The sequence below is a fragment of the Phyllostomus discolor genome, chromosome 11 (assembly GCF_004126475.2).
Source record: "Phyllostomus discolor isolate MPI-MPIP mPhyDis1 chromosome 11, mPhyDis1.pri.v3, whole genome shotgun sequence".
Classification (NCBI taxonomy): domain Eukaryota; kingdom Metazoa; phylum Chordata; class Mammalia; order Chiroptera; family Phyllostomidae; genus Phyllostomus; species Phyllostomus discolor.
In genome coordinates this window covers 42,579,172-42,598,592 of record NC_040913.2, presented here as the reverse complement: position 1 = coordinate 42,598,592, position 19,421 = coordinate 42,579,172, and the positions used below count along the sequence as shown (strand labels likewise).

Below are 19,421 nucleotides of genomic sequence, written 5' to 3'. Positions count from 1 at the left end.
CTGTTTATTCTGTTTGCATTGCCAAATAGTAAATCTACTTTTAAAATAGAAATGAATTAGTAAAGATACAAAATACCATAACAAAATTGGAGTGGGTCCGAGAAATAAATAAGCTGTTTTTAGTGTCTGTGTATATAACATGCCACTGAAATAAAATAGATATATTTTCAGGGGGGGTTCATATATTTTATACAAAATGACGTTTCTCAGAGAGTGGGATTTCTTCAAAAATTAAATAGGTCAATGTATATCTGCTGTAACTCAGCTGCAATAGCTGGGCAGTAATCCTTTTAAACCACTGGAGAGTAGCTGCCTGGTGTGATCCATTTTCCCCGTTTCCTATAGGTTTTGCTCCTTGTGTAAATGCTCGAGGCATGTTCTGCAAACCCAGTCCAGCTTCTTTTCTTTTTAAAAATATATTCAATTTGTCTCCTTCCAACAAAATGGATGTTAAATCTGATGACGTTTTTGCCAGACACTAACAGTATCCATGTGCCCTATGGCCTAAGCTATGGGATACCCTAAGGACTTCGGGGAAGAGAATTCTCTCTGCCCTGCAGTTTCTGGTATTGGACACGGGATAGAGATAATATCTCGATTCTTCATTTTTAGATAACAGTCAACAGAGACAGTGGTGAAGATGTGAGTTCTCCCAAACACGGGAAGGAAGACCCAGACAACATGCCCCATGTGGGCGGCAATACTTGGGCTGGCGGAACAGGTTGGTAGCACTGGCATTCCCCTGCATTAGGCTTCCTGTGACGTCATAAACCCATGTAGACAGCACCGCACCCCTCAGGGACCATTGTGCCTTTTCTGTCTCTCCGTTAGTCATCGGGATTGTGCCCTTGGCCTATGTCCCAACATGACATCAAGACATAGAAAAACCCTGCCATTTGGAGTCCAACAGACTCTGCCACCCTATGACCTAAGACCATTCCAACTCTTCCCAATCTGCTTCATTAGTAAAGGGTTGATGATGTTAACTGCCTCCCAAGGTTGTGGTGAAGATTAAATAAAAATATGATTGTAGAGCACTGAGCACAGGACTTGGCACAAAGAATGTAGTCATTAAAAGTGGTAATCCCTTCTTTTAAATCCCCTGCCTTTGGGATCATGCCAGAAATGTATATAGTAAATTCTTTCTTGACTGACTGAAAAGAAATGGTGCCTGTCTTCCACATCTCAAAAGTGAGTATGAGGATGCAGGATTTTGAGATAAGAGAGTTGGTTGCAATTTGAACTGATGGCTGGGGCCCATTCCTTCCTCTTGGCTGCTTGATGAGAGTATTGTTCCCATGACTGCTGTCTTCCTCTTTCCTCCGAGGCAGCTGGAGCAGACACATCTGCTAGGCCGCAGGAATCGGGCCAGACTATGTGCGCACTGTCTGATCTTATCTCAGCCTGAGGAGTGCTGGCAAGGCCTGTGAACTTTGCCTTCCCTTAGGATGGTCTATGCCTCTTGGCCTTGAGAGCCTCAGGAGGAAATGGGTTTCTGTGCTGGGACAATGTGCTATCAAATAGGCCTGTGGACTTACTGCCTACTCTGTTTATTCATCAAGCATCAGCTCTAAAGAAAGGATATTTTTAGAAATGTCCTTTGATCTGGAAATTAGTGTCCAGCCAGCCAGACTGAGTCCATATGGAATGCATTGTGGAACGAGCTGGCCAGATAAAGGTTTCCCATGCATGCACTGCCCTGAAGTGGAGGTTCTCACTTGTTATTCAGCTTGAATCTACTACCTCACATATATGCCTAGACTGGACATCCTGCCTTTGCTTCCCACAGTCTTTATTTTTCAATTTTCAAGCCTTCTTTGCTTCAGATTCTTCTCTTCTACCTCAATCTTTTCCCACAAAATTCTCTATATCAGGGGTGTCAAACTCATTTTCACCGGGGGCTGCATTCGCCTTGCAGTTGCCTTCAAAGGGCTCAATGTAATTTTAGGACTGTATAAATGTAACTACTCCTTAACTAGGGGCAAGGAGCTCAGAGCTGCTGCCACGTAGAAACAAGGTGCTGGGTCGGATAAAACAAGGTGGAGGGCTGGATTCGGCCCACGGGCCTTGTGTTTGCCACCTGTGCTCTAGATGGAACTGAGCTCTGACCCAACAAGTCATTTGATTCCTTGTTCATCACCAGAACCCCTCCCTGGCCTATTCTCTACTTATCTCTGAACTGATTTAGGATATTCACTGTTAGCTTCAAGATTCTGCCTCGAAATCTAGAACCTCCAGCAAGCATTTTTATTAAATTAGTAAAAATTAAGGTTCTTGGAAGTGATTGTTATGAGACCTCATGCCCTCTCCACCAGTATGACTGCCTCGAGGGACCATGTGGCTCATGCTGACCATCACTCACACCAGGCTCCAAACAGTTGTAGGTTCTTTCCTCCAAAAATGATGTCAGCTCAGTGCCAAGAGCTCTGATTCATGATCCACCCATTCCTAAGGAGAACCTTCTGTAGGAAGGGAGTCGGGTCACATAAACAGCTTTTCCTCCTCTGTTGCTCATTGTTATTGTCCAGTAACTGGTCCTCTCTGCCTGTAGGTTATCCATGAGTGAGCCAGGAATTACACACATCCAAGAAGGAATTTTCCACTACCAATAGCTAAACAAGAATGAAATAAGATGTGCTCAAACCAAAGGGTAAAAATACTATAATTAATAGACTGTTCTCATAGTATTTCCCAAAAGGAAATGAACTACCTGGACTTTGATAAGGAAAGCTGTACATGCTGAGTTCTTGCTTTTGACTCATTACACCAATTAAGGCTCCAACAGAGAAAATAAAAATGTAACATAATTTAACCAAAGCCTAAAAGCTTTCAAATTTTCCACTTTGTGAAACTTAGAAATGACCTCATTTATGTGACTGGAAGTTGCCTAAATGATACTAGTAAGATCAGTCACTTATAATAGCTCTTACTTCGTGCCAAATACTGTTCTAAGCATTTGAGCCTCGTGACAATCCCATGAAGTAAATGGTAATAGTAACCTCATTTTACAGATGAGAAGACTGAGACACAGAAGTTAAAGAATATTCCTCAAGGATACATCACTAGTGCATTGGAGTCCAGATTCAAACTCAGGCTTAAATCAATCTGGCTTAACTATACAATAAAATACTATATAATACTAGTGTACTATATTATATTATGCTGCCTCTCCAATATTGGGTTCTCTTCTAAGTTCCCAAATTATGTGTGAATGAACAAAAAACAGATTACAGTATTTTAATTATCATAAATCTGGGGTAATAAACTGGTAGCCCAGAGACCAAATCTTGGCCAATATATGTATTCTTTAGGTCAATGTAGTGTTTTAAAATAATTTGAATTTGAGTGTATTTAGACAAAGCAAGTCCTCTCTCATTAGCCAAAGTTCTCACCACTACTTACATTACCTACTTAGTCTTCTAGCCATTTAATGTATATTTGCATCATAAACAGTTTTTATAATATTACGTAATGCACATTTACAAGCTTGTGAACTTGGGTCTATATTGGAAAACTGCTCTGAGGCTGGCAGTGTTTATCCATGATATATTATTCTTAGCTAAAACTCAAAGTTGGTATAATGATTGGTTTTTAATCTTGGCTACGCCACTGATATCAGGTTGCAAGCAGGTCTCTTAACCTTGATGTGCATCATTTTTATCATTTGCAATGCAGGTGAAATAGTAGTGTCTGCAGCCTAGCTATTTTTTTCTTATTTCAAGGAAAACTAAAGTAATGTGAGGGAAGATAAGTGTTTTTTATTTAATTAACAAATATTTACTAAGTATTTTGATGTTCAAGCCACTCTTACAGGTGCAGAAGTACAAAGATATATAAAATATAATCCTATCCATCATATTGTTGGTGAGAAAAGAAAAATGAATTTTAAGGTTAACAGGTAATGCACAGGAATATTGATCCTTGTGAGGCAGTCATAAGATGATAAGTCATGGAATTTGGACTGAGCTTTGAAATAAGGATAAGATCTGGCTGGATGGAGAAAACAGAAAAGCATCCTGAACAGGGGATACCCTTTGTTTCCAGAAGGTGGCCATTTGAATATTTAATTATTACTTAAGTACAATTAATATGTTTGATGGGACTGCCTTGACCATGATCTGACTTGTTTGGTGGTTTGGATCAGAGTAACAACCTGGATTTTCCTGCCTCCTCCCAGGGGGGAGAGACACTGCAGGTCTGGGTGGCAAAGGAGGTCCTTACCGGCTGGATGCAGGCCACACGGTATACCAGGTCTCTGAGGCTGAGAAAGATGCCGTTCCTGAGGAGGTGAAGAGAGCTGCGAGAGAGATGGGCCAGAAAGCGTTTCAACAGAGGTGAGTGGTCCACCCTGCCTTTAGAACAGTGCTGGCCACTGTGGTGAAATGTCGTAGTGGACCTTGAATAGACCCAGATATGTGAGCTCTCTATCTCATGTAGCAGCTTGGACCACAAACTGAAATCCATACCTCCCCCTCCCTAGTGGACACAGCCAAGAGAGCATAATTCCCCATTCTTCCTACTCAGGCTCTTTTAAGTGTTGATTACATATGGCCGTGTAGAAGATGGAATTGAGGACATTAAAAAATGAAACCAAAGATACTTCTCTTAAGAGAAATTAAATAAAGTTCAAACCACTCCATCCATACCTGTTCCTAGGCCACACAGGGAATTCAAATAACTCTAGGTGATGGTCCCTTTTCTTCCCTCAGGAATCTTGTGGATTTATGTGGAGATAGGACTAATACAGGCACACCCTCTCCCTCTCACACTCACTCACACTTGGATACATTGCTGTTAAATGCTAAGACCATGTGGTATGGAGACTTTGCCCTCTGACAGTGTAGAGAAGGACAAGGTCAGTTATGTGATAGGAGCTCAGCCAAGATTAGGACATTCCATGAAGGGAAAACCAAATGAGTGGAGGCAACAGGGTAGGATGAGCATAGTGTCTATGGCTGAGGAGCCAGTTTGCTTCTCTGGATTAAAAGCACCAGCTGGGGGTGGTGGAGAATGAGTTTAAATAGTAAGGCCCCGGTTAGTGGGCGGAGGCCTTGAAATCAGGCCAAAGACCTGTGGATTTCAGACAATTCCAAATCATTCTGGGCCACTTTGATTGAAACCATCTAAAAAAATAAGCCACATGATGCTTTCACTAGACACCACATATGCTCTCCAGCTAAAAGTGAAAAATGCCAAAGGGCAGCAATGTCGCCTTTAGGACAGGGGGAGTCAACAGTGGTTTGGGAGACAGATTTATGTTGTTGTGCTCGATGAAAGGAGCTGGGTGCAGTCCAAAAAAAGGCATGCCCAAGTGTATGTGATTTATGAAATTCCTCCCACGTAGAACATCTGGTATTACATTACATGCTGTGCTTACACATCCTGCAAGTAAACAGAACCGAACAATGGGGACAAACTGCAGGTTCCTCCTGCCACGCCCACAGGAAAGCCTGCAAGCCTTAGGACTCTCATGTACTCAGCAGGTACAACATCTCGCCCTCGGCCCTTCTGCTGGCTTCCCTGGTGACCTTGAACAATTATCTCCCTCACTGTGCCTGAATTTGCTGTTCTGGAAATAGATGACTCCCTGTCCCTGCTTCTCAGAGAGGTTATGAGGACAGATAACTATGTTAGGAATGCAAGTAGTTTAAACTTCTCAAAAAAAAAAAAGTGGGAGGAATTCTATAATGGAGGTATTGTTAGAATTAAAATATCACTCTACATTTCATGAAACCAATATCCATTTAGGAAAAGAACCAAACAATTAGATACACATCATTCTCTTCTCCCTGACTAATGAGTTTTTACTTTTGCCACACTCAGTAGCTCACAAATAAATATCCAGTCTCAATTTTTGAATAAGTGGACAAATAGATAGATGCTCTGACAGATGAGTAGACCACAGGAGGCAGAAAGGGCTTTTGGTAGTGCTTAGGCACACATATACAGCCCCTGCACTGATTTCCATAATGAGATTAAGGAACCTGCTTCTATTGGGACCATTGCCCCACAGGCGAAAAAAGTCAAGGAGCATCTGTGATGACAATGCAATTAAATTTAGTGCATGGAGGAGAGGAAAGAGAGAAATGGGAAAGGAATAAATGAGAAAACCATCCACCTTTACAAAATTATTGGGCAAAGAATTTAAGCCTCAGTAAAAGAGAATACCATAAAGTAGTTGAAAGACAGAGGAGGTAGACAAGGGTATGAGAATGGAGAGGAAGAAATAAAAATACATGGAGATCCTGAGAAAGACAGGGCATAGCACAATACAGAGAGAAAAATGTTGCTTTCTCCTTTCATGTAGTAAATTCTCCCATTTGATGAGTATTCAATTTGGTACTATTGAAGATTTTTTTATAACTTTTTATTATGTAACCTTTCAAAAATAAACAAAAGTAGATAGAAAACATACAGAGTGGGGCAAAAGTAGGTTTACAGTTGTGAGTACATGAAACAGTTTATTTTTGTGTTATTTTTTAATTATTGTGTTATTTTTCATATGAATAACTGTAAACCTGTTTTTGTCCCACCCTGTAAAATGAACCCTATGGACCTGCCCCCCTATCTTCAAAAAGAAAACTCTGGCTTTACTTTCAATCCCCACCCCTGGATTGTTTTAAGCTAATCTAAAATGTCCTATCTTTTCACCATAAATATTTCAGACTATTATCTCTGAAAGATAAGGACTCTAACACACATACACGATACTATTACCATGTCTAAAAGAGGTAATAATACTTCGCTCTCATCAAATAGTTTTTTTAAAGATTTTGTTTATTTATTATAGAGAGGGGGAGGGAGGGAGAAAGACAGGAAGAGAAATGTCGATGTGTAAGAGAAAGCAGCAATCAGCCAGCTTTCACACACCCCCAACTGGCCCACAACCCAGGCATGTGCCCTGACTGGGAAACAAACCTGTGACCTTTCAGTTTGTGGTACAATGCCCAACGCACTGAGCCACAGGAGTCAGGGCCAAATAGTCAGTTTTAAAGCTATTTTACAACTCTAAGCATATGCAGAATGAGGTAAGGTCCTCATTTATGCTTGTATATCTTTTCTCCATAGTTCTTATTCTTCCCCATTATATTATTAGTTGTGTAGATAGTTGTTTGCCTCTTCACTGACTAAGTTCCTTAAGGAACTTAGAGTGCTTAGAGTATATTATAGAGTGCTTTGCTCTATAATACAGGGTCTGTCCAGAAAAATTCCAGCCATTGCTAATATATGAGAACAGTTTGTGCAGCATATATTTAACCTGGAAGCCAAGGAGAGTGGACTGGAATGAGCACGAGTGAACAATGATGACTTACACCGTACTAGTCAGTGGGGGCAGTAGACTCCATTAAGTGAGCATGTGTATTGTGATTGTGTGGCTGTTATATTCAAAATGACTGAGCAAGTAAAGCAATGAATCTGCATCAAATTTTGCATTAAGCTTGAACATTCCTCCACAGAAACTATTCAGATGATTCAGAAGGCTTTCAGGGACAATGCAATGAGTGCAGCACAAATAAAAATGTGTTACAAATGCTTCAAAGATGATTGAGAATCTGTTGAAAGTGATCCATGTTCTGGAAGGCCTGCAACAAGAACACCTGAGAATGTTGAACATGTATGGGCTACAATCAACAAAGATTGGCCACTCACAATGAGAAAGCTGGAAGCTGATCTGGGGATTCCAAAAACTACTGTGTCCGAGATTTTGATGCAGGATCTTGGCATGAAACATCTTGGCAAAATTCATTCTGCAGCTTCTGCTACCAGAGCAGAAAGAACATCGTGCTACAGTTGCTAATGACTTGACTCAAACCACTACCAATGAACCAGATTTCCTAAAGAAGGACGTAACTGGAGAAGATTGGTACAGCTACTGCTATGATCTGGAAACAAAGGCCCTGTCATCCAAATGGAAGTTGTTTGGTTCTCCATACCTGAAGGCACAGCAAAGTCACAGCAAGATCAACTGTGTTAACTGTGTTTTTTGATTGGTAAGGTGTTGTCCATCATGAGTACACCCCTCCAGGCCAAACAATTAATAAGGAGTACTACCTGAATGTTCTTTGTCAGTTGAGAGATACAACACAACAAAAACAGCTGCAGCTATGGGCAACTTGTGATTGGCAGCTTCATCATGACAATGCACCCCCTCATGCATCACATCTCATGCAGAGGTTTTGGCAAAACATCAAATCACTCAAGTGACTCAGCTCCCCTATAGCCCACATTTGGCACCCTTTAACATCTGGCTTTTCCCAAAAACCAAAATCACTTTTAAAAGGGAAGATATTTCAGACTGTTGATGAGATTTGGGAATATATAACTAGGCACCTGATGGCAATTAGGAGAACTGTGTGAGCTCCCATGGTGCCTACTTTGAAGGGGGCTTGGGCATCATTGCCCTGTGTACAGTGTTTCTTGTAACTTCTTCAATAATGTCTCTATTTTTCATATTACATGGATGGACACTTTCTGGACAGACTTCATATATCCTCAGTGCTTACATCCAGAACCTGATGCACAGCAACCACTTGTGCATATTATGCAATGAGTAATGTACATGTACACACAAGTAATGATATCACAGTTAATTCATAGTCTGGCTGAAACCAAACAGCCAGACCTATCTATCAGCCCGCAGGTCCACCACGTTGCTGTAAAGAGACTAATACTACTGATGGGTTCTTGACATCATCAGCGTAGCATTTAGTTAGCATTCATTTTTTTTAAATATATTTTATTGATTATGCTCTTACAGTTGTCCCATTTTTTTCTCCCCTATATTTCTCCCCTCCACCTTGTACAACCCCTGTCACCAGCATTCCCCCACCTCAGTTCATGTCCATGGCTTATACATACAAGTTGTTTGGCTTCTCCATTTCCCATACTATTCTTAACCTCCACAAATCAAAGCTCCAGAAAAAAATTCAACTAAGTGATGAAGAGATGCCCAACATATCAGATGCAGAGTTCAAAACACTGGTAATCAGGATGCTCACAGAAATGGTTGAGTATAGTTGCAAAATCAGGGAAAAATTGAAGGCTATGTAAAGTGAAATAAAGGAAAATGTACAGGGAACTAACAGTGATGGGAATGAAATCGGGACTCAAATCAACGGTTTGGAGCAGAAGGAAGAAATAAACATTCAACCAGAACAGAATGAAGAAACAAGATTCAAAAAACTGAGGAGAGGCTTAGGAACCTCTGGGACAACTTTAAACATTCCAACATCTGAATCATAGGGGTGCCAGAAGAAGAAAAGGAAGAGCAAGAAAGGGAAAACTTATTTGAAAAAATAATGAAGAACTTCTCCAGTCTGGCAAAAGAAATAGACTTCTAGGAAGTCCAGGAAGCTCAGAGAGTCCCAAAGAAATTGGACCCACGGAAGCACACACCGAAGATTAAAAATAAGGAGAGAATCTTAAAAGCAGCAAAAGAAAAGGAGACAGTTACCTACCAAGGAGTTACCATAAGACTATCAGCTGATTTTTCCAAAGAAACCTTACAGGGAAGAAGGTGCTGGAAAGAAAGTATCTGAAGTCATGAAAGGTGCGGACCTACATCCAAGATTACTCTGTCCAGCAAAGCTATCATTTAGAATGGAAGGGCAAATAAAGTGCTTCCCAGATAAGGTCAAGTTCAAGGAGTTCATCATCCCCAAGACCTTATGAAATAAGGGACCAAGACCATATGAAATGTTAAAGGGACTTATCTAAGAAAAAGAAGATCAAAACTATGAATGGTAAAATGACAAACTCACAACTATTGACAACTGAACCTAAAAAAACAAAAACAGAAACGAAACAAGCAAACAGCCAGAACAGGAACAGAATCACAGAAATGGAGATCACATGGAGAGTTACCAGTGGGGAGGAGGTGGGTGGAGAATGGAGGAAAAGGTACAGGTACTAGTTTCTATATATCAAAATTGATTAACTCAGGAAGAATACCAGAAGTAGAGGAGCATAAGACATACATGAAGCAGAACAAAAACATTAAGCCAACAAAACATGAATGAAGTAGATGTTAATGTGCTTTTACATTCTTAGAAAAGCATTTAAGGTGGGCACCAGCTGTGGAAATTGTACCAACTACCATTTGCAAAACTAATCAGCCTTACACAGTGGATCTCAGCTTATGTTTGTTTTTCTCATAATTGATCCAAAATTACAATGTTTAAGTCTGACCTACACAAAAAAAGTAAAATGAAAACTGAAATTCCCAGACTCTTACATAGCAATAAATACACCCTTTAAGAATATACTGTGCCAACAAGGTGCAGTTAGTCCACATAGATTACTAGGATGTGAAGCAGCTGTGCCCTGCTGCTTTGATCCAGGTTAAAGCAGCAGAAAGACTTACTTTCAGCTAGTTTTGTGGGCTTCAGAATATTAGCACTGGGAACCTTTTCTGATCCAGAGGCTAAAATTACCTATTTTCTTTCCCCATTCCCTACTTTGGTCGTCATGCTTTAAAATTTATCACTTTTGAACACCTTGTAGGTGATCTTTCTAAAAGCTGACACAACCTGGAATATGAGTTCCAGATGTTTCATAATTAAAGCAGCATGTGGTATGTTTTGGGGTGCAATATGCGTGTGCCAGAGGTAGCCCTATAACTGGGAGCAAATTCTGACCTCTATACAAAGATCATTCTACTTGAGGTGACTTACCAACCACCTGGCTCCTTCACTAGTATGTGAGTAGTTTTCCCCCTGCTAAGAACAAACTGCATCTACAATTTTTTTTCTAATCTCCCTTCTTTAGAAAAGCATTAATCTTACTTCTTTGGGAAAGAGCATGTTGGCCTTCTAGGTATGAAAGTGTAGGTAGCACATACTGTAATATTCATTGTGCCCAGCTGCTGTCAGCCTTGATACCTGAGACGTCTCTTAATCTAATGAAAATTTATAGAGAAGTTTAAGAGATTGCCAAAACTAAACATAAGAAGTATTGTTAGGAGGTCAAGTTCTAGACACGTGTTCAGTTTTGTTCTTCAGAACAGAGTAAATTTAGAAGGGTACCTTGGCATGTCACCTCAGAAAACAACCATTCAGATAATATTTAACTTTCAGGTATTTATCTTTTGATAGTCAATGTTTTCAAAGTATTATGTAATAGCATTTATTGAGTGCCACTGTGTGCCAAGCATTGTGCTAGGTACTGCAGATTCAGAGAAAAATGATATATTTCTTCTCCCAGAGAAAAAGAAGAGAATACCAGAGTGTATTACATGTAGTAAACATTTTTTCATTAAATTTTTGGTTCAGTTAAAAACACATACACACATGCATTTGTGTGTAACTGTATCTAAGTATGTTAAAGCATACTTCTTATTGTGGACAATAAAGTTTGAAAACACCATGACAGGTAGAAACAAGCATATCTATTAAAAGCAATAAAGTGTATGGGTTCTACAGGAGATATATGTAGAGGACACATGAAAGGGCATGATCACTTTACTGGAGAGGTCAAGCAAGTCTCCACAGGATGTGGCCTTTGAGCTGGGTCTTGAAACCTGAGCTGGCAATAGCTAACCCAGCTGGGTGGTAGGGCAGGGATTGCAAACCTGCCCCATGGTAGTCTAGGTCTAACATTATGTGAATCTAGTAAGCAGTCTTTCCTGTGATGGATGGAGTCTTCCCATTGCTTGGCCTGACAGGGAGAAATAGAGACCATTCATTCTCACTGCAGCCCAAGGTGATAAAAGTATACTTTAGATAAGAGTTTCACCTACTCACCTGGCATCCATACCTCTAACTTTGCATGCAGCACACACACGTACATACACATGCGGCAGTTTAGAAGACTATGTTGTAGTTTTTCAAGATATGCTTTCAGTACTCCCTGTTCTAGGATCAGCACCCTTTGCATTTATAGAAATTTATAGAAATGTGTAATAAAATTAGTGTATTATGAGTATGACACTGTAAAACCCAAGGGAGATTCACTCAGTGAATGAACTCTCTATGTTTGATTAGTTTAAGATGCTGCATTTTAAATGCAGAATCTGAACAGGCTTCCTAGCGGAAGTGAGCATGGATTTGAGTCTTGATGGGTATATGGGAGTTGGTAGGCAAAGAGGCAGGGAAAGGTACTCTGGGTGGAGAGAAGCTTGCATGGGAGCACCAAGACACAGGCATATGATGTACTCAGGGAACCTCAAGTGCACTGGCAAAACCTCAGGAGAAGCACATGAAAAATGGTAAAAAGGAGCACTGTATTGAGAGGAAGGAATTTCAAAGCCACAAATTAAGATACAACTATCCTGTTAAATGTATACAGTCAGCAATTTCAGAAAATTCTTGTGTTTTCCATAGCAACACATTAAATTACATTCTTTGGGCCTCAACTACTATCTTAGTCAACCAAATATATGTCCTTGGTCTTAAAAGCAACCAGGGGCCCTGACCAGGTGGGTCCATTGGTGGAGCTACATCCCATATACCAAGTGATGCAGTTCAATTCCTGGTCAGGGCACATACCTAGGTTAGGGTTAGATCCCTGTTCAGGGATGCTTCTCTCTCTTCCCCCTCCTCTAAAATCAATAAACATATCTTCAAGTGAGGATTTATAAAAAACAAAAAGCAACTAGGAGCTTCCTCATGAACTGACTAGCTGCCATCATTGAGGTACATCTTTGGTATGAGAGCCAGTGGTGCACGTTTCTGTCTAACTCAGTGTTAGCAACCTCGTCGTGGGCAGCTTGAAATCCATCGTGGCATTTACATCACAGAAATCAGCAGATGCTACAAACCAGGACATTTATTTTGTCCTGAAGGGTGACTTGTTAATCATTTACCTGGACATTCCCCTCCTTTGAAACTCCCAGCTGGAGACATCACCGCTTGCCTTTCTCCTCAAAGGCACCCTCAATTACCAAGGAGTTTGCTACAGTTCTAGCAGTAGATGAATGGAACATAAAGACCCACCTGTACACAATTTCAGCTGTTGTCTTTTTTTCCCCCTTTGATTTCAGGCTGAAGGAGATCCAAATGAGTGAATATGATGCCACAATTTATGAAAGGTTTTCAGGCGCTGTCCGAAGGCAGGTGCACTCCCTCCGAATCATCCTGGATAATCTACAGGTAATCCTCCATTTGTAGACCATGGAAATAATCTGGGCCTAAAGCTGAACTGATCCCAAAACTTTTGGAGAAAAAAATTCGAACCCTAATCAACCAGTTAGAAAAAAAATAATGCTAAAATATTTGCATAAAGGTGTGGATCTCTCCATGGCTTTCTTAATTGAGTTCTCCAAGGAAAAAGATTTGAGCTCACCTTTCTCCCTATCCAGGAAGCAGTAATTTGATCAGCATCCCCAGAAGACATCATGCTTCCCGATTCCCCACATCTAGGATCTGTGCTCATCTAACCTCTACTAGAAATTCACAAATAGAATTCCTCTAGAAATGATTTCACTGTCATTGTCTGGAGAGACAGAGGAGAATCTTGGGTCATCTAGGCTCTACATTCTCCGTGTCTCTGGCCTTCTGCCCCTCCAGACCTTTCCTGCCCCTAGACTGCCTGTCTTTTTGCAGTTTCACAGACTGGATGCCCCAGAACTATGTAACATTGCTATTGTGCCTAAAAGTATCAATGAAGATGCTTCAGTGTTTCCTAAGCAAAGGCTTGTTATTTGGAGATTTTATATTTGATATGGTATCCGGCCAATTTGTACAGATAACTGAGGCAGGACTAGGTATGTCCTAAAATCACAAATCATGTAAGATTGTTTTGCTGAGAGAGACAGAGAGAGGGTGAGGGAGAAGGGCAGATGCCTCATTTCAGGGGAAAAGGGGCAGGATTGGAAGCTGGGCTGTAACATGCTTCTCTGCTCCACCCTAGAACCTTCTGTGTCCTTTCCATGTAGTGTTTGAAATCGATTACCTTCAGTTTTGCCCGTTTCCTCTTTGGTTCTTGTTTATAATTGTTCTTTGGTGGGGTTGTTTTTCATTATTTGCTAAGTATTGGGGGTAAGAAGTTATGTGATGCAATTTTAATCCACCTTCTTAACCCAAAACTCTGGGAAAGCCTCATATTTAAAAAGATCTAAACTGCATCATGAGATGAGGAAAAGTTCTGTAATTTCCAACTAAATTCCTAATTTTAAAATATCATGAATGTAAGAATTAAGTCATTTGCCGTTTTTTTAAAAATCCATAATACAGTTATCTAGGATAAAATAGCTTAAGTTTTTGTATAAACTATGTATTCGTTTGAGTGGCTGAATTTTCTTCTATAGTCACTCACTTAACAAGTGCTCATTGCTCTTGGCATTGAGGGCAACTGTCAGATGGGCTCTGAATGCCAGGGCAAGACATGGAAGATGAGGGTAGTGGGAGCTAGTGCTTGTACTGAGACTGAAGAATGAATATGGTTTAGTCATTCACTTATTTCTTGAGTTCTTGATGCACACCAGGCATTAGGGGCAGAAAAATAAAGTGCAGTTCCTGCCTTCAAAGAAGGAACTCAGGAAAGACAAATAAGCAAACAGTTTTCTAAATTCTGTAGAGAACTATGCACATGATGCTGTGGGATGAATGAGAAAGCCTTCACAGAAAATGTAATGCTTCAGTTCAGCCTTGAAAATGTTTAGGAATTTCCCAGGTGTTTGAAGAGTCAGGATGTTCCAGACATAGGACACAGTGTATATACGTGCAGGTTGTTCAATGTGACTAAGGAGGGAGTGTATGTGATGGGAGACAGTGGCAAGGGAGAAGGCTGGCAAAGCGGTAGGAATCAGATCATGAATAGCCCTGGATGCTGTGAGAACATGCAAATAACATTGGGTTTTACCCTATGGACAAACAGGCCATTCGAGGATTCACGTTATTAGAAAGGGTTACAAGAATACATTAACTGAGGGAATCAGAATCCTCATCTGGTAATAGTATATGTCTTCATTCGTATTTATTGGGCACCGTACTATAGTTACTTTTATAAACATCATCACATTTAATCCTCATATCAACCCTTTTAAATAAATGATTACATTTACAAGATCAGCCAAAGGAAGAAAAGTCAGATCTACTGGTATGACTTCCTGCAGTAGAATGCAGATTGAGCCTGGGTTAGAAGGAGAGTTTGCACTCAGGAATGACTCTCCTGCTAAACTCCCCAGTGACAAGACCAGTGTCCGAAAATGGTATTCAGTTTTGTTTTCAGCTTTCAAACAGAGAAAGGAAAGAAAGTTGTTAGTGCCTCAAGGAAATGCAACCAATGAGATTAAATAGATAGCAGCCGAGAAATTGGCACTATAAAAATATGTAAAGAGATTGGGCTTAATAACCTCCTGAATATTTGTAAATACAGTAACTATTTCAAGAACATTTTTCTTTCCTTCCTCCCTAGAAATCTGAAAAAGAAAAAAATAGGCTTCAATAATAGCAAGAAAACGTTTAATATATAAGAAAGGAAATAAAAGTGATTTAATCGTTGAAAGAGTATCTAAAATGGATGTAAAACTTCAGCCTCTAGAAACCTTTGCAAATAATCCAGCATTTCCATTATACCAAGTATCTATTAGGAGTTACCATGTGCTATGCCTCATATATCAGTATCATCATCAAGACCTCCTCCTTCATCCTTATTGCCGTCCCTTTATAGCTAGTAGTGCCAGCTCTGGGGCCAGACAGCCTGGGTTCTGTCAAGTGGGAATGACAAAGAATAGGGCAATTAGAAAGATTAACTCAGATGATGCATGTAAACCATTTCCAACAGTGCCCAGCACACAGCTTTCTCTACAGAAGAATTAGCTTCATCATTACTTTCATTATACTTAGTATTTATCAGCCTGGACTGCAGGCCAGGCACCCAGTCTAGTACCTTACATTCATTGTCCTAGTTAATCCTTACAATCACCCAGTAAGGATTATGTTCTATGTTTGATAGATAAGGAAATTGAAGTGAATAGTTATCCCCAAGAGGGAACTGGAGATTAGAAAGATGTGGCTGGTGAAACAAGTGTCTGAGCCAAAGGTCAGGTCTCTGTTATCTGCCCTGTTATCATCTTCCAACTCTGCAGTTCTATAAAAAGTATAATTCTTCCATATACTCAAAACATTTTGCATCATTATCCAAATGCCAACACAGCATTTTCAAGTTTGTTTGTTTGTTTTTAAGATTTTATTTATTTATTTTAGAGAGGGAAGGGAGGGAGAAAGTGGGAGAGAGAAACATCAATGTGCAGTTGCTGGGGGTCATGGCCTGCAACCCAGGCATGTACCCTGACTGGGAATCGAACCTGCGACACTTTGGTTCGCAGCCCGCACTCAATCCACTGAACTATGCCAGCCAGGGCTTAAGTGTTTTTGTTTTTAATGAACAGAGGTGTTATTCTCAGGTAGGCCATCTAGTCCTCAATTTTAAGATATAGTGCTACTTAAAAACAGCTACTGGTTGGGACAGATAGGACCTCATCTGGAATATGAGTCTTTAGATTGTAACCAGAATGAGAAGGTTTGATTTGGTCCTGTTTTTGCCATCTTCTGCCAATCCTGTGTGCCTCTGATTGGCTAATACCTGCCAGCTGTTTTGAGGTCGCTGTGTAATGTCCTTAACCATGGGTGTTTCCTTGGTGAACAGTACAAAGTCTAGAAGGGAGCTAGCGAATCATCACTTAAGATGACTTTCCAAAGCACAACTTCAGGCCCACGCATTGATTCCTGGTGGCTGGGCTGAGATCTGAGAACCAGGAAATGGTGTTGTCACCATCTGATTCACCATGTGCCTCAGCTGCAGCACATCATTCTTCTCAATTAAGAACACTCTCACTAGTAACCTTCCTTTGCTTCTGACTGGATTATTTATGGAAAACCAGTCTTGGTTGTCAGACCTTTTGTGAACCAGCAGTGAGGATGTTCTCATTAGAGTAGCAGAGTCTATAATAATTTCAGTTACATTTGATTCAGAATCTGAATCTCTAATTTCACTATTCCCTAACAAATAAAATATCCATTCCTACAAAAAGCCACTGACTTTAATTATCTGTCTCTCCAGTGTTTTTCTGATCTACAATCAGTAATTTCACTCTCAGTATAATCTAAATTAGTCTTTTTCTGATTGCTTTGGCTATCCTGACAGCTCCTGGAACCAACAATTATGTTTCTTGCTTTGTTTTTTTGTTTGTTTGTTTAAGTGCTTCAAATTGACCTTGTGTTTAGATAAAAGGTGTTTTTGAACTGATGTGTGACATATACTGAGGGCACAAGATATTGTCTCTGTCCTCAAGGTTATAGTATTGACGAGTAAGGAAGGTAGGCACCTAAACAGATCATTTTAGTCTAACATGGTAGGTGTCTAGATGGGGGGATGTATAACATGCAGTGAAAGTCCAGAGGAAAGGGAGGCTAGGATAGATTTCGAAGGAAAGGATACATGAGCTGAGTCTTAAAGGGTGCACAGAAATAACCAGACAAAGAAGGTGGAAATGGTGCCCCAATAGTGGCCACAACACAAAGGCATGACACTGTGGTCTCAGGTGCAAGCTAATGGCCCAACGCAAGTGTGAGCAGGATTCCATCCAGTGTAGGTGTGGCAAAGAACTTTGACCTTATTCTGAGTACTCATTTTGCTAATATGTAAAGAATGGAAAGCATCTCTCCACTTTTATTTAGTATCCAATAACTGTGTCTCATCTTATAGTCATTTATTGAATATTTTGCCTAACAGCTCTTGCCTTCCACAACTAACCTAGAGAAGAAGACATATGTGTAGCTAATAGAAGACACAATGTGGTAAGTACCACAGAAAGGTTTTAAACAAAGTGCCATGGTTATGTAGACAAATGTACAAGCATTTTCTAAGCTGGACAGTTAGGGGAATACTCACAAAGGGAGTGTCATTTGAGGTGGACTGTAAGGATGAGCATGATTTCAGTTGGTTACTCCTTTAAGGATGGGGATGGAAGGATGGTCTTGACCAGAGCTTCTCAAACCTTCTATGGTGGAGTGGCCTGGCTTTTTACAACTGACATTGGACTAATATTTTTATAAAATAAAATAGAAATGAATATGAAAAAAACATATACAAAAATAACATAAAAAATACAAGCCTATATCACTTAATATCAGAGTCAACAAACATAAAATTACTTTGTCAAACTGCCGTACAAGTTTCTAAATGCTTACTGTCAATTTCTGTTACTTATGTCACCACCGACCCATAGCAAGTATTCAAACACCAAAGATAGTTTGTATAGCACTGGTCTAGATAGAAGAAACCTATAAACAGAGGACTAAGACTTGAATACAGGACTGTTTGGAGAATGGCAGGCTGTCCAAGTGCCTAGAGTTTGGGGATGGATTTGGGGGCCTAGTGGGTGATGGGAGAAAAAACTAGAGAGAAGGTGAATCCAAAGAGCCTTGCGCACCATGGTGACTGGATTCTGTAATCAGTGAGGAGCTGAACCTGATTTAGAAAGGAAAGGTATGGCTATATCTTCTTTAGGAAGTTTTATATCCCTGGAGGGAAAAAGTTTCAGAGAAGAGAGGAGTGGAAGCCAGGAAATTAAATCCTAAGATTACTTCAGTTATCCAGGTGAGAGTGATAGGAATCCAAACCAGAGTAATTGAAATGAAAATGGAAAGGATGGGACAGTTTGGAGGCAAGACAAGAATACAGTAATAGATTAAATGTGGGGTGAGGGGGATGATGAGGTTTTCAAGCCCTAGAAGACAGAAATAGGAAACACAGGAAGAGGAGACTTGGAGATAGCAACTGTTTTCTCACTACTCAGACACCTGTGTAAAAATATGAAGCATGATATTTCAATCTGGAGTTCAGAAGCAAGGCTAGGGCCAAATAGGGTTGCATATCTATATAGGTATCTATGTCTATATTTTAATGCTTACCTCTATAAAGGAACATTCAAAGCCAGGAAAACTATGTTGACTAAGATGAGAGCATAGAGCAAAGAGAGAAGAAAGGTGAAGGCAACCATGTCAAGGAACATCTGTATTTCAGGGGAAGCAGTGAAATGCCAGTTCCTATTAGCACATAAATGCCTCGTCACTCAGCACATGGCATCAGTGGCCACAAGAGGACCACTTCAACTGAGTGCAGACTAGAAATATAGTCCTGACTTCCAGGCTGTTTGAGTACAGGCATCTAGCTCATTATTTGCTGGATGACCATTAAATTGAGTAAAACAGCAAAAAAACTGTAAATAGTGAAAAACCCATATGATAGAAGAAATTAGGGAAGAGTGACAGTGACATGCAAGAAGCTTTGAACAATTTTTACTAAACATAGTATGATGCAACCCCTATGAACGATACTACCAAAGAGAACTCAAGAAACTTCCTAAGAAATCATATTACTAGCGAGTCAGTGCATGAGACCAACAGGACCTCATTAACACTCTGACTTGGAGAGGCAGGGAGTAGAAGAGAAAGCCCTAGAGGTGGTGAGAAGCAGAT

At 40.2% G+C, this 19,421-nt stretch overlaps 1 protein-coding gene across 2 annotated transcripts in view; it reads left to right on the top strand.

The window, feature by feature from the left end:
* Positions 1-19,421, top strand: part of VWA8 (von Willebrand factor A domain containing 8) — a 417,525-nt gene that overhangs the window by 356,242 nt on the left and 41,862 nt on the right. For both annotated transcript variants that reach the window (XM_028526305.2, XM_036011319.1), the window contains 3 exons: positions 613-721; positions 4,178-4,334; positions 12,980-13,088. In XM_028526305.2, the coding sequence (XP_028382106.1) occupies positions 613-721; positions 4,178-4,334; positions 12,980-13,088 (375 nt within the window). The remainder of the gene's footprint in view (positions 1-612; positions 722-4,177; positions 4,335-12,979; positions 13,089-19,421) is intronic.